The sequence below is a fragment of the Lepeophtheirus salmonis genome, chromosome 13 (genome assembly GCF_016086655.4).
Source record: "Lepeophtheirus salmonis chromosome 13, UVic_Lsal_1.4, whole genome shotgun sequence".
Taxonomy (NCBI): Eukaryota; Metazoa; Arthropoda; class Copepoda; order Siphonostomatoida; family Caligidae; genus Lepeophtheirus; species Lepeophtheirus salmonis.
This window is the reverse complement of record NC_052143.2, coordinates 19449475-19473063: the sequence shown is the minus strand read 5'-3', so window position 1 is coordinate 19473063 and position 23589 is coordinate 19449475. Positions and strand designations below refer to the sequence as shown.

General features: G+C 30.1%; 1 protein-coding gene across 2 annotated transcripts; it reads right to left on the bottom strand.

Moving 5' to 3' along the window:
• Window positions 1-81: 81 nt before the first annotated feature.
• Window positions 82-21822, bottom strand: LOC121128013 (uncharacterized). 2 transcript variants are annotated; one of them, XM_071892829.1, is made up of 7 exons: window positions 21637-21822; window positions 21532-21567; window positions 6338-6593; window positions 4308-4438; window positions 3562-3748; window positions 1346-1451; window positions 82-1287 (listed from the first exon to the last, which is right to left on the bottom strand). In XM_071892829.1, the coding sequence occupies exons 3-7, from the start codon at window positions 6587-6589 to the stop codon at window positions 383-385; spliced, it is 1581 nt and encodes a 526-aa protein (XP_071748930.1). In that variant the 5' UTR covers window positions 6590-6593; window positions 21532-21567; window positions 21637-21822; the 3' UTR covers window positions 82-382. The 2 variants fall into 2 exon arrangements, with proteins under 2 accessions (XP_071748930.1, XP_040579525.1); XM_040723591.2 differs by having other exon boundaries at window positions 21532-21822.
• Window positions 21823-23589: the final 1767 nt, after the last annotated feature.

Sequence of the window (23589 nt, the reverse complement as noted above, 5' to 3'; positions counted from 1 at the left end):
TGGGAGTCATTTTGAGAAAAGTAGAGTTTTTTTAGAATTCGAGTTCGATCTCATAAACGATATATAAAATAAATACACGGGTTTTATCAGAATTTTTAACAATTTGTATGTAGGTATATTTCATGGAATGATATGTTTTTGGTTTTTTTTTAATGTTTTTTTTTTCTTGGGGAAAATAGAAGTTGAAACAAGGGATGGATAATTTTTTTTTGTTTTATCATTGTAGTATGTAAATATCAACACATAGTAACACACGAGTATAAATGACTAGTTGGGTTGTTTGTAAAATGAATTATTGTGTCTTTTTAATAAGCATATAGAAAAAAAAAGTCTTTAAAGGTGATCTACAACAACTAAAAATAAAATAAAGATAAATTAAAAGTTATCTCAAAACAGAGCCTTGTGAAGAATTGGAGCTGGAATTGAATCTTTCGTCGGATTCTTCATCAGGACAGGTTGTATCACTACTCAAGGAGGATAAATGATGGTTTCTTAGACTATTCAAACTATTTGTATCACAGCTAGTATTATTAATATTATTATTGTTGGGTTTACACAGAACAGAAGGGATTTTATTATTTAGGTGGCGAGAATGATGCCGTGGAGGTTGAAGTGAGGCTGAGGCCGAGGGTTGTTGTTTTCTCTCAATGAGGTTGTGTCTTATTTTATTCTCTGGGAGGTCCTCCTCATCTTCATTGGGAAAGTCTGTCCACGCCTCCTTTGGAAGAATATCATCTGGATTCGGCATGAGACCTGAGTAGTCCCCATAAAAGTTATTCCCATTGACGGGAGTCGTGTATATATGGTGACCCGGAGGAGGTGGTGCTAGACCAGTAGGATGTCGATGAGTCGTACTATAGTAAATAAGAGGTTGCTGAAGGGCACTTGGATAGTCGGAGAGGCGAAGTGTAGGAGTTGTTCCGGGTTCTCCTCCGCGAGGCTTTGAAGTGAGAAATCGATAGTCCAGATTTGGCGAAGAGGATGAAGATGAGGAAGAGTTTTTAGAGTTGCGATGGAGCCAGGTGGAGAATATATTTTTTGATTTCTTTGGAGGCTCTCGATTACGTAGTAATGTAGCTGAAGGAAGGGGTGGAAGAGGGTTGTGTTTCGCGTAGATTGGGGGTGTAGAGTATGTGGGGCTAAGGAGAGGCAAATCATTATTTCCTTGTGTACTGGAGTCATCTGTGGAATAGTCTTTAAGCTTCTGGTTCGTACCAGAATAGTATGAAGGATTGATTTGTCGGGGTCTGTTCGAGGTAGACGTAGGATTTCGTTGAAAAATAATATCTGCAAAAAGGGGAGATTCAGTATAATCTCCAATGCTCAAATATGTAATCATATATACCTTGAGATACAGCGGATCGGCCACTTGAGTCCAATACTTCTTCGTATATTTGACTATCAGAGTCAGGAATTCGAAATATATTCGAGTGTAAGGTATCATTGGAAAACTAACAAATAATAAAGAGGGAAAAATCATATTAATATGCGCAAATGTTATTCAAAGATATACAAAGCTTATACAAAGAAAATAAAATCCAAAGTTCATCTTACAAAAAAATTAATGTATTTTCCTATGGTATACATATATACCCTTATATAAAACCATTCTTCCCCTTTAACCCATAAATATATATTACACATTTATATGTATTAGTCATAAAGCATAAAAAAAGAAAATTATACTTTTATTATTATTTCATAAACTTCATATTAAATCTATATATCAAAATAATAATTATTTGTGCATTTGAGCGAATAAATTATTCACTTTCTTGGATTTTTCAAGTCAGGAATTAGCTTTAATGAATATAAATGTATTAGAAATGTTTTTTTATTATTATTTCTTAGCATTTCAAAGGGTGACGATTTTACTAATGAATCTTCTGTGCGGATATTTTTCATCTATTAATGCATCAAAATGATGAATAACGTCTTTGACTCTTTTAAATATGTAAAATGAAAAAAAAACAAAAAAAACAACAACAGAATGAGACCTTCCATTAAAGGATTTCTTCATTTTAATTACACAAATTAGACAGTTAAATGACTATTACTAAGGGATATCACAGTAGTAAAAATTACAAAAATATTCGCAAAGGTTAAAGTTTATAGCTAGAAGCTATATCTCTATAAGTAACTCTGCAATCTCCATGAATTCAACCTTGTATTTGGACTAATACACGATATTACTTTTATTGTATCTTGCAACATTTCATCCAAAATGAAAGAGAAAAAAAACAACTCCAAATCAAGTCATAGCTCGCCAATTCTGGGTCAATTGTTCCCAACTATGGAATTAGAGGGGTGTCCGCAGGATTATGTATATTTATATATTTGATTTTTGGATCTCTTTTTTAAAATCTAGAGCTTTTTCCAAAAATTAAATTTTTTGGAAAAGGAATTAAAAAATCTAGAGCTTTTTACAAAAAATTAAATTTTTGCATATTAATTTAAAAAATCCATAGCTTTTCACAAAAAATTATTATTATTTTTTTTTAAATTTCAAAAATCTACAGCTGTTAACAAAAAATTTCAACAATTAATTTTTTTGAAAGAAAATTCCAAATATCCATAGCTCTTCAGAGAAAATTAGATTTTTTGGAAAAAATGTCATATATAATAGGAAAATTTAGTAATAATTTTTTGATATTCTAGTTAAGCCATCCTTTTTGTATAAGCAAACTAACAAACATTTCTTCATCATGTGTGAGCAAAAAGCTAAAAGGTAGAACTAAGATCTCCTAGATGCTAAAGTTGAGGTGGATATGATTTTGGACATAGTGAAGTGTTCCAGGAAACTGGTTTTCAAGGTGACTAAGATAATGAATAATGGAGAAGGAAGGCCTCTCCAGGAAAGCAGGAAGTGGAGGGGACAATTTAATAATATATTATATGGATATATATTTTTTTTATTCTGGCTTGAAGAAATGTGGCCCCTTCCTCGCCAGACATTCCTGTGTCAGACACATTGGAGAGGGAAACTAACAAAACTCCACACCCCAATGTAGACTCACTGAAAGCCACCATAGTGGATGCAAGGGGCAACTTGTGTGAGGAGTATGGCATCAACTCCTCCAAGGCCTTCCGGGATGTATAAAGGGTGTAATTGATGCTGAAGGTGATTAAAATTGATTTCCAAGTTTGATAATTATTCAAAATAAAAGATATTGAATTATTTCTAAGCAAAGTTTCGAGTCTTCATTTTGCAGCCCAACCCTGTAAATCACTCAACCTCACTTATTGTTATTACCCCCCTCTTCACAACTGAAAGCCAATGTTATTACCCATGTACGTCGATAGATCATTTTCTCTTTGTCTGTATACATAAATATATAAAGAAGAAACCTCATTATTTAGGAATCAGACATCAGATAATGCAACAACTCTTTCTTCAAAAACCATTTAGTTCAGTTTCTTATTCTTTTTTGACTTTATCATTCATGACAAGCACATTTAAAAGTAAATATACATATATAGAGCTATCAGCATCAAGATAAAAGGTAACTTTGTGTTACTTTTTACAAAAGATAGATGTGAATAGAATAAATAAAAACTTACTTCGTTTCTAGGTAAAGCTCTATTTAGTCGGTAATTGGAACTCGAAGTTCCATTACTCCCACTCCCACCGCCTCCAGATGATTCAAACCCATCGTCAAATATGAGTGGATGATGAGAGTGATCTGGTCGATTTGGGGTTTGTCCTGAGTCTTTCCACAAGTAGTCAAGTCGTGTTCGACTCCTTCGTCTGTAATCATAAATAGCAATAAAACTTGGTGTAATAATAATATTTAAGAACAAATTCCTTTGTACGTCATAAATTTGGGGTGGAGGCTCTCTCAATAAATGAATATATATATATATATATTTTACAACCAAGGTCATAAAACCATTCAACATTTGCTGTTCATGTGTGAATAGATGTTAGTGGGATCGAGAACAGAAAAAAAGGAGCTTGTACATGTAGGATATGTTTTCAAGTGAGAAAAATATTTTTACTAAATTTATATAGGGCTAAAAATATAAATACACAACTTGTTAAAAATAATTAAATACTACATATTGATTGTTTTCACTGACTTCACGGATTACATAATAATATTTGAAACAAATAAACCAATTCCCCAAAATCCCGAAGTGAAAATAACGTAAACTGCTCCATTAAGGATGCAAGGGGTTTATTCTTAAAAATGTGATTGTTTATGCTTCCTTCAAAAAGGTTTCACCTATAGAATCATGGCATTGTGTAATAATGTTTTACGTTATATTATTGCTCTCCAACTCAAATATTAACTATATATAATTACCGTCTCCAAATGATGAATATTGTAACACACACAGCCAGGATAAATAGGCATGCAACGGCTAATATTATAGATAGGGATCGCAGATGGCCACTCAACAAAGGGTAGTCTTTGTCATAGAGCGTTGATGACGTCTGAAATGTAGAAATAATCATGGATATAATTGGGGAATACATACTCCTAAGCGACAGTAGGTAATTATCAATAAATGTTGTTAATATTGTTTAAGATTTTGTGTTATATCTAGACTTACAAAATGAAGTATGATATAATTAAATTTTTAGTAAAATTATATATTTTCCGTGATAATATATATGTGCGTTTTTTGTTAAACAGATTTTACAAATAGATACATCATATTCAAATGGATTAAACATTTTTTGGACTTGAAAACACCTGCGTTTCATTTCATAGATTACATTTATTTAAACAAAAAATAAATTATCTCCCCTTTGGCATTCGAGCTGACCCAGAGGTTTCAAAAGAAAATGAGATGAAAGATACGTCAGAAACATTTAAAAGAACTATAATTTGAAAAAAAAAAAAAAAAAAAAAGGAATCAACCAAGCGAAAAAAAGAATTTTACTCACATAACAATAATTGCGACTGCGTAGAGCCTTACATTTCCTAATATTTATTTTATCCTCTTAACGATTTTTTTTCTTCAATTTCAACATTAAAAACTTTAAACTAAGCGGGTCTTATATCTCAAAGAATTAGTTAATCTGTTTAGTAGGTAAATACATATATCATTTACACCTAAGGTATGAATCTTACACCAGGTAGCTGATATTTGTATACAGAAAATTCTTTTGCTATATCTTTCTCACAGGTAGGTATCCTTTGTAAAGTGGCAAATGATTTTAAAAGGTGTCAAAATTTTCAAAAAGTTACTAATCCCTTATAAGATTAGAAGGTCCTTGAAAATTACATTTGTGGTAAAGATAAAATATGGTAAAAGTAAAAATTAAAATCAAATTAATACGGTGTATTCAAAGCATCAAATGATTTATTTCACTTATTAATTTGACGGAAGTTTCAGAGCATAAGAAGAGTACATCTTGCAAAGTCAGGGAATGGCTATGCTTAATGCAAAGGCTCAAATATCGCAATGAGGGTTACAGACAAAGGACAAGTATCTACATGAGATCTAAGAGTGATAATTATTGTTGCAGTTCCCAAATATGCAGTGTTAAACATAAGGATCCCCAACATTGACAATAATTGATAGTACGGTCAATCTTATCACATAAGATTGACCTAACAGATCCATCCAGTTTCTAAGAACTCTAAAATGTTCATCAGCAAAAATCATCAGTCTGCATACTATAAAAGCGATTTAGTTAACTATTATTTAATTTCCGAAAATTTCCCCTCCTATTAACAGAGATACAATACAGATCTCGTAGCTATAAGCCTCAATGTTATCTTTACAGTATCTCTAAACCTTTCTTCCAAAAAGAAAAACCCAGTTGGACGTAAGCTGAATAATCCCAACTGTTGTAGTATTATTTATTTAATAGACCAAGATTGTTCACAATTTAATTAGAGATTAATCTATCAACGCTCAGAAAACTAATATGCGAGTAGATCAATTGACAGCTGACAAAAAAAAATCATTATCATGTCAGTGGTATATATTTTTTTTCAATAATAACGGGTTTAGAATCTTCCCCAGTCTTCAATCTACTTTCCAAGATCCATGAAACTGCCAATTGTGCAAATAACTCGAAAGAGTCGAGTTCCCGCTCCTCTTAATGCAGTAATATATAATTCGCTTCGCTTAGCAAATTTATTTACGTATTGTTAAAAGGTTGCAATAATTGAATTTCAATTTTCTGCATACACTGTGACGTATTTTTGAGATAAAAATATGCACTATGTTATATGGGCAAGATTATAAACCATGCACTATATACATTCAAAAATTTTAATTTTTTTTTATAAAAATAAATATGGTATTTTTTAGTCCAGAATATTTGGAATAAACACAATTATGTAGGCCACACACTGATGTATCAAATAAAGCTTACCAATATGTTATCACAAGTTTGAAAATCCTCCAGGGACGTACAGTCCGGATCCAATTCCAATGATGGAGGGGGAGGAGGTGGTGGAATAAAAAACTCCGGTGGAGGCGGATCCTCCGAATACTGTGGATACGAATCCACATTGCCCAATATGGAATTATCTTGGTGATGAGATTTTTCCCGTTGACTACGACTAAAGTCGTTATAGGGGATCCATCCAAGTCTTGGATCATTAAAGAGAAGATCCGAAGACATCTTCCTGGAAAAGAAATATATGGTAAATCAAAATGAAATGAGGGAAATTGTTATTTTTTCGTTTTATATAAAAGAAGATTTTTTTTGGTCATATTTATATGTATACATGTAATAAAAGAAAAAAGAAAACGATTAATCAGAATGCAGTTTCATGGTTCATTTTGAAGGGGAGGGGGGAGAGAAATTAAAGTTTTTTTATTTTTTTTTCTTATTTGAAAAACTAATAAAAATTTAGTCTTCGTCAAATATTTTCTTGACAACTTTTCTTTTAGGACGTTCCTAAAAGAGTACATATTTCTTCCCTTACATATTTTTTGGTGTTCCACAAAGTACCGTGTGCCCCATATACCTAGGAGTTCATTACGTATTAAACATTTATATTCAAGATACAATATGCATATATAAAAACATCTACAATGATAATTAATTATCTATATATGTAGTTCGACAACATAAAAACACTCTTGAACACACATCAAGAAAAGGAGAAAATCCTATATATTTTTTCTTGCTTCATATATACTCGTACCTATATATAGCCAAATATTTTATGAGTATATTTGATTCAATTTAAGAGGTTTATATTGGGCTCAATCTTGCTTTTTTGAATCAAATACATCAATTTATCATTCTTTATTGTGACTACGGGTGCGTCAGTTCTTATTTTTTGGGTGTAGTCCAGTTCTATCAGTCCTTCGGACCGGTTCTTTGGACTGTCAGTACTAGAACTGATTTTAAAAAGTAGAAATAAAGTTGAGTGACGACATTAAGGAGATAACTTTATAACTTTTAGGACTGATGTGCAGCACTGAACTGGACAGGACTGCAGTCTTCAGTAAGGATCGAAACAACACCAATTGTGACGATCAATTTTGTTCACTTTATCCACAATTTACGACAAACCATAAGAATAATTCGCAGATAGGAATGAACGATCAGTCATCAAAGAATACAAATATAATCCACACTTAATTTTGAGAAGAAATGTTTTAGCTTGCTTTTGTGAAGACGGGCTACATAAGAACTAAACATGTTCCGTTCAAAATTTTAAGTACATATTATAAATAACTCAAATGCAATTTCTTTTCATGATTATTTGTTAAATGGAAGCCGACTATTTATTATAAAATATAATAGTAGCAGTGGGATATTTAACAGACTTATAGTAAGTCATAAATTAGCTGAATATGTCTTATGCATTTAAATAAAAGTTAAATTTTAACAAATTGAATCTTGTTATTTAAAATATAATCTATTAGAAGATCAAAAACTTTAACAGGATTTGATTCAATTTGTTTGTTTATTTATTTAATAAGCACAAGTATCACAATTAAGTAATATTCCATGCATATGCTTCAAATATGCAAATAAATCATATTGATGATTGGGGTATAAAAATAATTAAAAAAAACTGACCAACATTTAATTGATAATATTTTTTTTACAAAATACAACTTCTATGACTAATGATTTAGTTCGAATAATGTGTCTAATTAAATATTTAGTAGTATAAATGTCAATTATTGCACATTTGTAAATATATATATTTTTTGCAATACGTCTTTTAAGATGAAATGGACATTAACTTTGACCGTGGCAACATTCTCCTCACTCTAATTAAGCATTCTTACATATATATATATATTTTTTTTTTTTTTTTTGGGGGGGACAGATGATTGACAATTGAACATATGTATGTATTTATTTAATTTCAAAAACGTGGAGTATGTGACTATGTTGATGAAGTAGTGGATTGTCAACACTTAACGCGGAAAGAACAGTAAAGAAAATAACGTATTCCAACATTCAAAAAATTGAAGGAGACACTCAAAAAATTCGTATAATATGGTATCAACTGCGTTGTTTTGAAATAGGTACCTAATACAAAAAGTAAGTAACAATAGAAGGGGATCCTTTTTAGCTTGAAAAGAAAAGGTTTTTTGTGGTTCAAAAGAGGGAGCTATTTCGTTTAGCTATATGTATATATGACCATTAAGAGAGATCGTTTATGGGAAATGAAATATATATATCTATTGCAAACTGGTCAAGTGTATATTATTATTTTCATTGCCATATGGGCTTATTTTAGTGGCATTTGAGGGATTTTTTAAGAGTTAATACTTCTTTGGTATTTAGCCCTGACTCAAAGTTTAACAACTACAACATAATCCATTGTTGTAGATGTTGTATGAGATCTTTTGAGTTACAAAAAGGTTTTAATGAGCTTTAACGTGATAATTTTGGAGTTATTACCTACTAAATTTTTGAGTTTTTAAACATCATGAAAGTTTTTATTGGTAAATGAAGTAATATTGTTGCTTACTTGATTGTACATACATAAAAAGAATTGCCAACCCAACTCAATAGTCCATATTCATACCGAAAATTTTGTCTGTCCTTATGAAAAACAGTCACTGGGTGCATTGTAAATAATATTCTCTGATGTACCTATATCATAAACATATCTTGATAAAAAATAATGGAGTTGTATTAATTAAATATCGGTGGCGTGTGCTTTTAGGAGCAAACGTGTATCCAGGGTGTACTGTATATAGTGCTCTCTGATATATTTCATATTTTTGATGTAAGTAATAATAATGTAGTCGTATAAATGAAATATTGCAGCCGTGTGCACGTATAGAAAGATCATTTTTTATTTTATTTTATTTTATTTATTTTTAATATCCCTCTTATGTATAGTTTCAGTATATTGAAAATGTAAAAAAGAATTAACTGTCACAGGCATTTTGTAAGTAGTATTTTTTTTAATGAGTGCTCTCGAGACGAAAGTACTCATCAGTCATCCCATCATATTATTTATTTTCTCAAGCTCTTATTATAATACTTTCATTATTGGTGACAGAACACATATGAATTGATACAAGTATTGTGTAGTTACGTGTGAGTGGGCGCATGAAATACGGAGAGTAACACTCTAACAGATTTCCTTTCTAAATTATTAAAGCCAAATTTGTCATTTAGCCGACGCCTAATTACTCCGGGCAATGAGGGTGCTAACACTAATATTTAATTATGTCAAGTTTTAGCATAAACTCATACGTCTACAAAAATCGATCTGTTACTCCATATACATATATATATCCTAAGCAATATTTCATAGGAATATTTCGGTCAACTATGGACTTAAAATAGAATTTTTTGAAATGGTTTGAGATACTCAGGAATATAACTATAGCCTCAAATCTTCATTTTATGTATGTGAATTTATTAGGGCCCTATCTGGGATTTAGAAATACATTAAATCCTAATTTGCAGTGTGATCAAAGGGATATATTGGAATAGTTTATTAACAATACAAATAAATTAATCAAAACGCACTTATAGTGAAATATCATTCATACTTATTTTTATGTTGATGGGCCTATTATTAGTTCCAAAAATAGCTAGACCATAAATGACCATAAAAATATCCAACATTTCCTTTTAATGAATGAGACTTAGCCCTGAGCTGACCTTTTAAGTATGTAAGTAAATACAAAAAAAGACATTAAATTTAATAAGTTTGCGAAACAATGCTCGCATAAAGATAATGCCACAAAAAAGATATTAATGATGTACATTTTCTTAGCCCTTTAGCAAAAATAATCTTTTTTGATAAACTAAAAATCCAGGAGGAGAGATCATAGGTCACATAAACTCATCAAAAACTATTTGGGATATATAAATTTTTGTTTATAAGATACGAATTTTTTCAAATTGTCCGCATTAGATAAAAGCTTTTAATCAGGTTGACCTTTTTTTTGTAGAGAAAAATTAACAAAATAATTAAAGGGCAGATGTTTCTACGTGAAGAAATCGTTTGCAACAAAGGAAAAAAGAATTGATGAACCAATAAAAAAAATTGAAAATCTGTCAAATTACTCATTATCAAATTGCTTTATATAATAAAAATAACTATGGGATATATGCACATGGTAAAACAGACACGAGTTGAAAAATTATTTTTTACTTCCCTTTTAACATTAAAAAAAAATCATTTATCAACCTTTGGATTCAAGTTCAAAACAAACCTTATAATAAATAAATATACATCGTTCATTCAATAATAAACTATTCTATTATCAAATAGATAAGAAGACAACATTCTTTAGTAAAAAAATGTAATGCATTGAGATAAATTTTATATATTTTGTTATTGAGTTGTTAATTTTTTGTACAGTTTTTTTGTTTTTTTTTGCAAAAAAAAACTCTGTCTTTTTAATTGTTTTTCGTCAAATAATGATCATAATTAATAATAAACTTTAAACGTCAGTCCCAATTAGGTATGTAGTTGAATTTCCACTAATTTTTATGTTCATGTCATCACTAATTTTTCTTTTTTTTAACCGCTTCTTAGTCTTTCAACTCTCATTAAACTATGTGCAATTACTGTACAACTTTTTGCAAAAATATTTTTTCGGAGAAGAATTGTCATTGTTAAAAAGAGTTTCCTCTTGATTTTATATCTTACCACATATATATTATGAGCACGACAAATAATTATAAAACTAACTCAACGCTCTTCTACTAATAATTCACGACAGATGGATGTAAAAAAAAAAAAAAATAGAAGTAAGGAATTTACATTAAAATCTACATACACAAAATTCTTTTTTTTTTTTGTGCAGTCAGAATAAAAATAATAAGAGCTTTTTTTTTGAAAAGATAAATTCATTAACATTTTTTGTGACCCATTTGGTAAAGTACATACAAAGTAGATAAAATTGATCACATACTTCTTTAACGGTTTTTGAGTCATGGATGATGACTGTAGGTATATTGTATTACAAATAAGGAATACAAAATTGTCAAATAGTCGTAGATTGAATCTATAAAATCGATAAATCTTTAATCAGCAAAAATAGTTTAAAAAAAAAAATCAGGTAACACTTATTTTTGCATATTTGGTTTTGATGTAAGTTGTAGTAAATATACTAAAATAGATTTATATATGTCATAACCCCTTTTTGGGTTTAAACTAGTGTATACGAAAAGGGTCATCTTTATAGAATCAAAACAGGACCACTCAAAACCTGTTTGTGATATGTTTCAATAATATATTGAGCTATATTTTTTATTCAATATGCCCTTCTTCATAAGGGTTCAGCGTTGACACGCCGGCAAACAGATTTGCAGCTCTTAATAATGAATGCCGTGCCCATAATGCAGAGCCATATGGAGACAGGCCAGAAGTCAGCTATACTATTTTCGGTCTTATTGGATGTATAGGATTGTAATGGACTTATTGATGATGTTGGCAGTCCAGACGCCAACGGTCTTTGGAGCCTTTTCGGCTCTGACACCGGCGCGGAGAAAATTGCTCACGCCCTATCTTTTTTGTTGTTGCTCCGACATTTTTACACTTACAGAGGCATGGTATACAAGTTTTGAGTCCCCCCTCCCCCTCTTTAGATGAATTGTTGATGACGTCATGTGTGTTTCAAAATTACGAACATTGACCTGAAATAACATCGTATGAAGTGCGTATGTGTTGCATTATGTATATTTGTACAACTCATAGATAAGTCAGGATAGAGGAGAAAACCAGTCTATGATTTTAAAATAATTAAATTTCGGTTGGGATTAAAATATCGGTTTAACAAAATCATATAAGACCGAACTGAAAAAAAAAATCGATTCTGTCCGAGCCTTAGCATTAGTAAATAAATACAATCATTAATGGTTGTTCCACATAGGTACTACGATATTTGGAAATATAAAAAAATTAATCATCAACGAGCTATGTATGTACCTATGTAGTTAGTTATAGGTATGAACAAGGTATGTAAAAATATAATAATAATTTGAAGCATAATTGAATTCATAAAGCGACCGACCACACAGCGATCAGCACTCACAAACGAATTATACCTACATAGGTACCTTTATAAATGTATACATAATTTCCATGATATTTAACACGGCTCAAATAAAGAATTACACCTATAATTTCTTTAAATTCAATAAAAATGCCGTGTCACGTAAGTTCTTTGCGTATTTTTTTTTCTTCTACATAGGTACTGTCCATGATTCTTAATATTCCAAATATCCACTCAAAAAAGAAGGACCCTCATTACAAAGAGTATTATATTTATCTTCATGATTATGGGGTATATTTATTTTAAGCGATGCAAGTACAGTGTGCCCCTGCGAATCGTGAACAAATTCCAGATTCAATTTTCCCAACCTCAACTTTATCAAGATTCTTAAAAAGTGCAAATATTTAGACACGGAGACTTAACATCAACAATTGAATCTCAAATGGCATTGCAGTTCTTATTCACGTATAAATCCGACATGTCAGCACACTCCTTCTTAATGACAGCTTTTAGGGGTATCCACATGGGAGGCGGCACAGACCTTCCCCTCAATGGCCCCTCAGATCCTATAATCAAGAGGTTTGCAGTTTGATGAAGGCGGAGAGCACCTTGATCAAGGCCAGAATTTGGCAAATTTGTGTTCACACAACTTTTTGTTAATTTCCTTTTAGGCTCCTGAATCTCTTGTTGTCGTTTTATCCTTGGTAATCTTACCCTTGGTGTAAGGGACAATACGGGAGATCTCGTAATAGTTCATTTCTGCGTCAAGACGCGCTGACCCACGATTTTTGATCAATAAATTTGTACCATTTGTAATTAAACTTTTACAAATTTTCCTACATGACTCGCTGAGACACACTGTATTATGATACTATTGTAGGAAAAATGAAAAGAATTACCCAAACCATTACGAATAAAACGGAAAATGAAAGAAAAAGTGATTGTTGAATTTTCCTTGATCTATTCAAACATGGTTGATTGATTTATTTTAAACGCTTTTAGCTGAACAATACCACATGTGCCTGATATGTACACATAAGTGGGACTATTTTATATGTATGTATGTACATTATACATACATACTGGTGTAAAAAAAAGAACACCTGCATGTTTGAAACGCATGTATTATACTTATCAGATCTATCTATTACATATAATAATACCGACAAATAGTTGATTGTAGTAGACAATTATCTCAAAACAGTTTTAAAAATATTCAGCTTTTAAAAATAGAAGAACATTTGCAGAATGTCAAAAAAAAAAAAAAAAATAACGACGGGAAGACAGAAAAGTAAAAATGTTTGTCAGAACATAATAAATACAAATCTATATTAATAAAACAAGGTTCGTCTATCTGTATGAATGAATATACGAAAACCCACCACCGGTTGGACTATATATAGTGCCCCATGATGTATTTAATAAACATTTTGATCTAAGAAATTAAGATGCAGTCGTATTTAATGAAATATTGAAGGCATGGCTATTTCTGTTTGTTCTTTTATATATATCATGCATAAATATAATTCATGCGCATTTTCAGTATATGTTAAAATATGAATCAACATAAACTCTGGTAAATTAAAATAAATTTTGTTTGTTTTTATTAGTGAGGGCTCTAAGACTAAAGTACTCACCAGTCATTCCAACATAATATGTTTTTTTTCCTCAAACTCTTATAATTATTATTTCATTTTTGAGACGAAAACACATATTAACTAATGTTAGTATTGAGTAGTTTCGTGAGCTCATGAAAACGGAGATGATCACTGAGGAATTCTTGGGGAGTTATCCCTTATATTATTAAAGCAAAATTTGTCTTTTAGCCGATGCCTAATTACTCCAGGCAATACCGGGTACTGCCGCTAGTATATAATAAATATAGAACAATAACCAGCATCCTAATTTGATCAGTACAGTTTCAGTACCAATAATCATGGGTGAAAATAGTACTATACACCGGTATGTTTTAAAAAAGAAAATTAACGTGGTCACTACGACAATTTGAAGAATATTTTGACGGGGAGCAACTTATCTGTCATGACTATTCATCTCATAGCTGCAAGTACCAATGAGATGAAGTAAATACACCCAAACTCCACACCGTGTCTCGCAATGATATAGGCAGGAATTATTCTAATGTTGACCCTGAATTCTACTATGACTTCAACAAGGACTTCCACTCATAACTTTACAGACAAACCTGCTTTCCGAAGCTATTCGGATTATTCTTTTATTCTTTAAGTGAGAGCAATAAGTATAAATAAAGTAGATCAATAGTATGTGAAATACAAAAACTAACACAAAAGATATATTGCTGAAGTATAAGTATGAGTCCTTTTGGACTCCTTAATGAAGGATCAACATAGTTGAAAATAATTTGTCAGCATACTAAAAAAGCTGCTATGAAATTAAGGGCAATGATATAAGCAGAAATTACTCCCATGTCGATCGTCAAATCTATTCCGAGTCCAGCAAGGACTTACACTTATAAATTCTCAGCGTTATTCTCTGTCGTTCATGACACATTCGTTGTTACACTTTATAAGTACATTTCCTATCCTCAAGAATAAAATAATAAAGAGATCACATTTTGAAATAAAAATACATTTATTTATGTAACAACTACAAAAACTCTTTCATTATAGTATTATTTTCATTTATGCTAAGAATACCTTATTTTACTTAGAAAAATAAGAAACTATCTTAATCTTTAGCCCTAAGAGTCCCAAACAGTCAAGTCTCTCTGCAAAACCATTTACCCATAAAAAAGTGAATAAAGAACTTGATTTAATAATAAATTAAATTGGTAAAAAAATGAATCAGTTCATACTTATTTTAAGAAAATATACATACATATATAGTAAAAAAGATTTGAAGCTCATTAGACTTCCATCATCATGACCTTAAACGTGAATTAGTGAAGAATAAAGAACCCAAAATCCCTTTTATAGCTTTCAATAAAATAAAAAAATCTTTTCACTTCTTTTCAATTTGCATTTTTTTATTTTTTATAGCTATTTGCTATTAAACCCTTGTATAAATGTCACTTTATTTTATATCCCAGCCTCTTAACGAACATATTTGCGTGTTGATTATACGAATATCTATTTAAAGGTACTTATTTTACGATTACAACACTACTTTTCATCTCCTATGCAAAAAAAAAAAAAAAAAAAAATCTCATGAAACCTTCTACAAGTTATGGGACTTCATCTGCCCATTATGGAGTCCAAATGACATTTATACGTTTCTTTACGGTAGACTAAATAATACTCCATAGAAAGAGTGTTACTCATTTAATACATATTTTCATGTTGAAGGCATTTGAAACGCTCATCTTAAAATAATATTTATGAAAAATAAATAAATATATGTTTTATTAACCACCACAGTCAAGGGTTCTTCAAATTACAATAGTAATTACATTAAATACCCATTTGAAATCCTAGAAAAAAAGTTAGAGAGACTGATCCTTTTAACAAAAAAAAAAGATATAATTTCATGTCTAAAAGGCTACTTTTGGGGTTTTTATTTTTATTAACATTAATGAAATGGTGGGTAGAATTCAATGGGTGGTCTAACAACTGTGTGTTCATAGATATTCAAGCACTTTGAAGCTAAAAAAACAAAAAAACCTACACTTCATCCCTACTTTTGTACATGAAAAAGCAGTCACACCTTCAATTCAATGTTCATTTTAAAGTGTTCATAAATACATTAAGTATATACATACTCGTAAATCGATAGGTTCATAAAAAAGGGGTGTTGGTTATATTTATAAGTAGATAATTGTACATCACTTTATAATACCTATAAGGAAATAATGTTGAATTATATTTGTCAAATTTTGCAGACCCATTAATAATATTAATGTATCAAATATCGTTATTCCATGTGCTTTATTTATTTACATTAATAAAGCAAAGTTTTTCAGTCTGTATGCTTCATTGATTGTCTTAAAAGAACTCTTTTTTAATAATTTCTAACTATAGCTCCGGGTGTCATATATATATATATAAAAGAATAGATATGAAAAAATAATGAATTTGACTTTAGATGGGGTTAAGTAACGAGTGTGTTAAGCTAAAGCTCAGCACTTCATATTAGAATGAAAGGAAAATGGAATTATATACATGGTTATGTTTGTAAATTATAAGCTTTTTTAGCGTACAAGTTTTCTTGTTGATGTAAGCCTGAAAAATGGTTGTATATTACTTTTCTCGAGCTGATACCTTTATTTTTTTATTCTTTGGAAGAGAAAATCCAAGTATTGAGTAATAAAATGTGAACACGCTCATGGAAAAATGTTGAGTTAGACTGTGGATCTCTTCGGGAGTTATCTTCTGTATATGAATAAAGTAAAAATAAAATGTCTGTTCGTCGACGCTTAATACCTCTGGGGAGTAGTGCTTGGTAAATAATAAAACAAAATAGGCAATGAGGGTTCTACGGAGCACACTGGATAAGTAGAATGAAATATAAGGAAATAATAAAAGTTGTTTTTTTTGTAAAAATACAGTCTTAAAAAAAAAAAAAAAAAAAAAACAGTCGTAATATTACTTAAATCTTAGGCGATTAAAAAAAGTCTTAAAGATAAATTGTCTAAGATAATCAGTCGAGTAAAGTTTTTTCTCTTCGTTTAATGTTCAACTGCATTTATCCTTTTGTTGTTTATGAGTTTGTGTTGAATACATTTATAAGATATACACAACATTTATTACAAATTAGACTGAAATAATAAATTTAGTATTTTTTAGAAAACACAAATCCTTATCAACTTTTATTGAATCAGAGAAAAATAATTAAAGAAAAAAAAGTTTAATCGTTATTAAAAACTGACTAACATGTCTTGGATATAATATGTATCATATAAATAGGCCATCAACACAAAAGGAAGCAAAAATTATTTTTCCCAAAACTAAGTGTGGATTACATTTGTATTCCTCAATGAAGTATCGTCAATTTCTATCACCAACAATTCTTAGTAACCCTTTGAGTGTGTCGTAACTTGCACATAACGTAGCCGAAGTTGACATTTTAAGTTAACTAATTTATAAGTTTACTTCACAAATTTATAACATTCTTTATAGTACTTGCAATCACAATTCCCAAATACTTCTAAAGACTAAATTATTATATTGGGTAGAACATAGCCACTAGCCGTGCAAGGTCTTTAATTAGACATGTGAATAGTAAATTTAATCCGAGAAAAGTGTAAAATTGCTGTGAGGTGTTGTGCGTATTGTCGTTCCGTGGATAGAACACATAAATTAGTTTCTGAAACTTATGAATGTATTAGCTATAGATAGATTTTGATCCAATTTCATTTATTGTTCATCTAGTTAAATATATTATATTCCAATTATTGTCTTTATACATAGCACAAATATTTACTAAATATAACTAACAACCTATAGTTATAAATTTCTTAGACATTTAAAGACTTATAATACAAAAATATTTTTTATAAGGACAATATTGTTAGTGGCAGGCGGGTCTGAAAGTACTGGTTACAATGACAACTTAGTAGACTACCATTTTAAATGCGTCAGTATCCCTGTACCACAATACTGCCCATGTCTGACAAAACAATGTACGTGCAAAATTTTCAGTATCTGGCATAAATTACATATTCATGAGTCTCATTGGATACAAGATTTTTTTTGGCTGGTGAAACAAAGCCAAGAAACAGTATTATTCTCACTTAATATTATGATTGTCCAAACTAAAATTGTAAATACTAGTTCATAGAAGATTACAGGAGCCACCCTCTGGACCCTCCGATATAAGAATAAATACAATTTTACTTGCAACTGATTCAAAATAAAGGATTAATTCAAATTATTATACCTATATTTTTGGTATTCCTATAAAATTTACTGAAAGTCATATACATTGTTTTCCAGACAATGGCAGAATAGTCCTACCAATTATGTTACAGATTCTTTTGTAGTACTTAAGACTGCAGTACCGTCCGTTCAATCTCGGGCTGGTCCAGTAGTTTAGTCCTGCATATCAGTCTTAAAACTTATAAAGGTCGGTCCTTGATGACATCATTCAATTTTTTTTTTAAGGACTGACAGTTTTAAGACCAGCCACAAGGATTAACAGGACCAGCCCTAAGACTGACGTGGACTGGTCCGAATAAATAAGGACTAACTACCAGTATAACGAACAATGCTAATATAAATGTTGCGTGGATCCACGAGGAACTCTAAATAAATAAATACAACATTGTCCATTTCCTAAAGTTAACATAAGCCTCTGTCAACACCTCTCTAACTCCCTCCACCTTTTAGTATCATTTTGTAAGTGTTATAAGACAAAGTCTGTGTTTTTTTTTGTTTTTGTTATCCTTCTTACGGAAGTAAAGGTGTGGTGACATGGGCGGAGGTACATACTTCATTTCGTGCCTTGTTGATAATTTTATTTAATGTATTTGTTTGCCCAAAAATATCTTCTAAAATTCTTTTGTAATAATCATTCATTTTTATTATTGTATTATCTTTAATTCCGTATTACTAATAACTTGGGAGCAAAGACACGACTACTCAACACCCTGTCTTCTCCTGTCAACAAATATGTATCTGTTTTTGCAAAATAAGATATAATAATCAATAATATTTAACGAAGCGTATAAAGCCGTTTCCTCTTCGTTACTTCATCGCTGAGGGAAAATAAGTACATATTTATACATAAATAGTCATCCCTTAGGGTTTGTAAGCCTTGTCAGTCATATAGGTACCCTAAATAATATGGATTAGTAATCCACCTATGTGTACAATACCTTTAAAAAAAAATCAAGAATTATTTTACCATTTTATTTATTAAAAAAACTTGCAACGAAAATTCCAACAATTGAATAACTTTTACATAGTAATTTAATTCAAATTGTATTTACCTATGTAAAAATTAGTTTATAAGAACGACTATTCTAATCTAGTGCTGGCGAACTAATGTTATTCTGTCTGTTTGATTACAATGGGGCTAGGCTAGACGAATAATAAATATATTATGTGTTTGTTTGTTTTGTCATTTTAATATTTCAATCTTGTTCACAAACATTGATTTAGAATAAAGTGTTTCTCAATCCCTTCCATCAGAGTGGCAGGAATATCACTAAAAAAAATGAATGGAAAAAAAACTTACATATCAAAAATTATAAATTTGAATAATAAAATTTGTGGAAATTTACGGCAAAATTCAAATTTTCCATCGAAAAATCTTAGCTCAATTTTCTAATTATTTTTTGTTTACTCTGTATTAAAAAAAGAACATTACAACCCAATGTCAAGTTCCTCACATACTAATAAAATATACAATCTAAAAGGACTGTTATAATTGAATAATGGTTTAATAATTTTCAGGTCGGATTTGTACTGGATTGGTCCTACATTCTTAATCCTTTTATGTTTTCTCCAACTTTCAGTATTTTTTCTAATTAGTTCGTTTAGTAGGTCCTTCAGTCTATTAGTCTCATATATCTTTATTTTCTTCGCTCATAGCTAGGATTGAAGAAAATAAAAAGAAAGACAATAATGAATTATAGTTGAAACTAAAGTTTGAAGCTAGAACGTATAATACTTGATTATTATTCGTTCCAGCTAGGACTACTAAAACAACAAAAATAGCTTTAGTATTACTTGGTTCTAGTCACACATATCTCACTTTAAATTTCAGGCATGCCGTGTCTTTACAAGGGGTTAAGAATATAACTTCGCCGTGGAAATGTTCTAATTAGTACCTACTTACTTTCAACTGTTGTAGTCACCGTGAAATACCAATAAACCGTTCCTAGGACTCAAAAATTGGTATGAATCGGACTAATGAGATTATTGTAAATCCAACTGATAGAAATGTAGTCTTTTTAGTTTCTTTAGACAGATCTAAGACTAGGTGAGGTATACTTGATAATAATCTAAAATTTGTCCCTAGATTACGATTTATATTTGTTCGACGCTTCCATAATCACTCTGTGAATAATTATAAACTACATTTCACAGCACAAATGATCCATTTACATAAGTTACTAAAATTTAAGACAACACGTGCAGATAAAAATAAAACAAAAAAATATACCATATAAATGATGTCATAAAACATGGATACAAAGACATTGTTGACACAAAACCTGGAGAGGATGAGGGGAGAAGCATGTCAAGTAATTAACAAGAAGGAAAATAAAATATGAGAAATCTTAGGAATGTTCATAAGACATTTTTTTTTCTATGTCTAATTATAATTTTTTTCTGATTACTTCGGTTCATAAGCATTACGTAGAACTAAAATAATAATAATATTATTATTCCACGAATACGTTAAGTCTTATTTATCATCGAATTTGTAATACAAGAAGTAAAAAAGAAGCACCTAATGAATGACTCGACCACATTATGGAATTTTATTTTTACAAAAAATAAAAATAAATTTGTAAAATATTATTATGAATTAAAGTACTTAATCTGCTATTTATAAGTATTTAACTTTATACAAAACCATATCAACCAATGTAGAAAATGTGACTTTAATTTACTTTTTGGTATATTCATTTACCATTTGCCAATGTCAAAAAATATACTAACTCATAAATTTGAGAGCCATAATTTGCCCTTTTCTACTCCCTCAATATTTATGTCACATCAAGCTATAAATTTAATACTTATTGTACTTTATAGGAAGGTAATTTTTATTGTACATTTATACAGCATACATTCAATACAATGGAATCAATTTATTACAGCTTTTACTGCAAAAAAAAATATAAAAAATGCAAAATTAATAGGAGAGATAACAAAGGAGAGGCCGTTTTGATGATTTTATCAAAAAAAACGAGATTTGGAAAGATACGATGAAAAATATAAAGGAATAATTTTCCAAAGTACATCATAACTAAAAATATAAACAATTTCGTCAAATCGATGAAAGGTTGAGTGAATAAAAGTTCTATTATATAATAATTATTTCTTCATATAATAATTCAATTAGGAAGTTGTGAAGGAATATAATAATTAATCAAATGAGTCCCATGGGACACCATATAATTTAGTTTTCCCCTCCTACTTTTTGTAACCTTAGGATTTGCACTAATTAAAGGTCTGTAATTTGAGTAACGACTCTTACCGTATAAGAAGCAATTGCGTAGAAGCTTTTTGAATCCTATGAATTGTATGTTATTATTATTTATTTTTTTAAGATATAAAATGATTATTTAAGTCATCTCGCTACTTGTATAATTATCAATCGGCAGGTAAGTTGCACATATTGAAGATGTCGATTATAATGAATTATCCTTGGGCACAGGGTGTATTTCACAAGTGTTTTTTTTATTAATATATATATAATTCTAATAATTTAACAAAATGGAAGGACAATAAAATCCACTCTTCCCCTTTTAGATTCACATATACAACTAATGTGTCAATGTAAAGTACATAGGAAAAATTAATCGCACTCCTCTTTTTACACAAACGCACACTCCCTTTATGAAGTGCGCTCTTTTTTCTTCTTAAGGGGGGCGTCGTGTGAAGAAGGGTATCAATATTTTTTATTCATCTACATTACATACAAAATACACTTACACGGATGCGCTTTACAAAAAAAAGAGGGAATTTGTTTAATCAGAAAATAATTTTATTTATGGATTATATTAATTATAATTGTTGTTCAGATAATTAACTGTACGTATAGTTTTCTATATAATACCAAAAATATCTTAACGATTAAGAATAGCAAGGCTATTTGAAAATTGTTTCTCTGAATGGCAATAAAGTATACAAACACAAAAATAACACAACAGTTAAAAATTCAAAATAAAGTATAAATAATCACATATTGAATAAACTAAACAGAAAATGTATGAATGTTATTTAATCTAGAGTGCATTTTTAATTATTTTCTTCTGTAAAACAACTTATGATAAATACATTCTAAAAAAACAACTGTAATGGGAAACATTAAATTATAGTCGATGAATAATTTATTTTCGTGGAGATATAATATCCAGAGTTGGGTTATATTCCAAATCAGTCTCAAGCAATTTAGTAATTAAGTAGATGATTCCCAATTCACGAATTTTTGTAATTGCAATGGTATTAAGATTTTCCAATGGAAGTATATTTAATTTAAGATGTAACTTTATGTACCCCTTGTCAAGAAATGAATATAATTACATAATAAACTTTCTTTGGTGATCAAAATATATAGAAAAAGTGGTTTCACATTATATTTCAGAGCCTAGGACCGTCTTACACTCTTTTCACTGACATAATATGTTCAAAAGTAATCAATGAATCAGGAATGAGGCTTGAAGTGTCTAGTCCAGGATCTATAATTATTTTTACAGACGAACTAAGTTGTATAAATAGAATGGATATGAATGTGCTAGAGATGAGTGATGTATTCGTGGTATACATCAAGGACACTAAAGTTCTAAAATGAATAAAATCATTTTCTTCGAGTAGGAGATTATGTAAAGTCAACTTCAGTAATAATAGACTGGAGAGTTTCAATAAAGGTACTTTTAATTGAGGATAATAACTCTCTTACTATTCATCACGGGGTCTTTTATTCGAATACTCAACCTATTTACGGCAAACCTCAGTTTTACTTCTTACAGTAGTATTGGGAGTAAAAGATATGAAAGATTAAATGCAACTAATATGGATTCTTGAGGCTATGAACGATGATCAACGAGGTAAAAGAGTATTCGTTTAAGACGATACACTCGGTTTTAAGCTGGATAAAAGGGAATAACTTGAAAAAGGGATTGTTATTTAATCTTTCAATACTTGCAATCTAGATTAAGACCGACAATTTTCACTAAATCCATCAACTGTTGTTGGCAACAATATGCTCGCAAATGCCCCTGAACTTTTACATCTGTTCTTGATGAAGCTTTCGTGCATTTTGAAATGGATTTATTATGAATTATTAGGTCTAAACTTTGAAACAATTGTTCTTACTTCTAGAATATTAATATCTTCGTGTTCTAGTTACTCTGAATACATCTTCCTTGTAAAGCGAATACTTCATAATCCATGTATTCTAATTACCAAATCAGGACTGATGTTTGAAAATATATAGATAAGAAGGACATCCATTTTAATTCCTTTAGGGCTTCTTCAAAGAGGGAATCTATACATAAATGCCAGATTTAGTCGAGGTCAATTCTGGGCATCT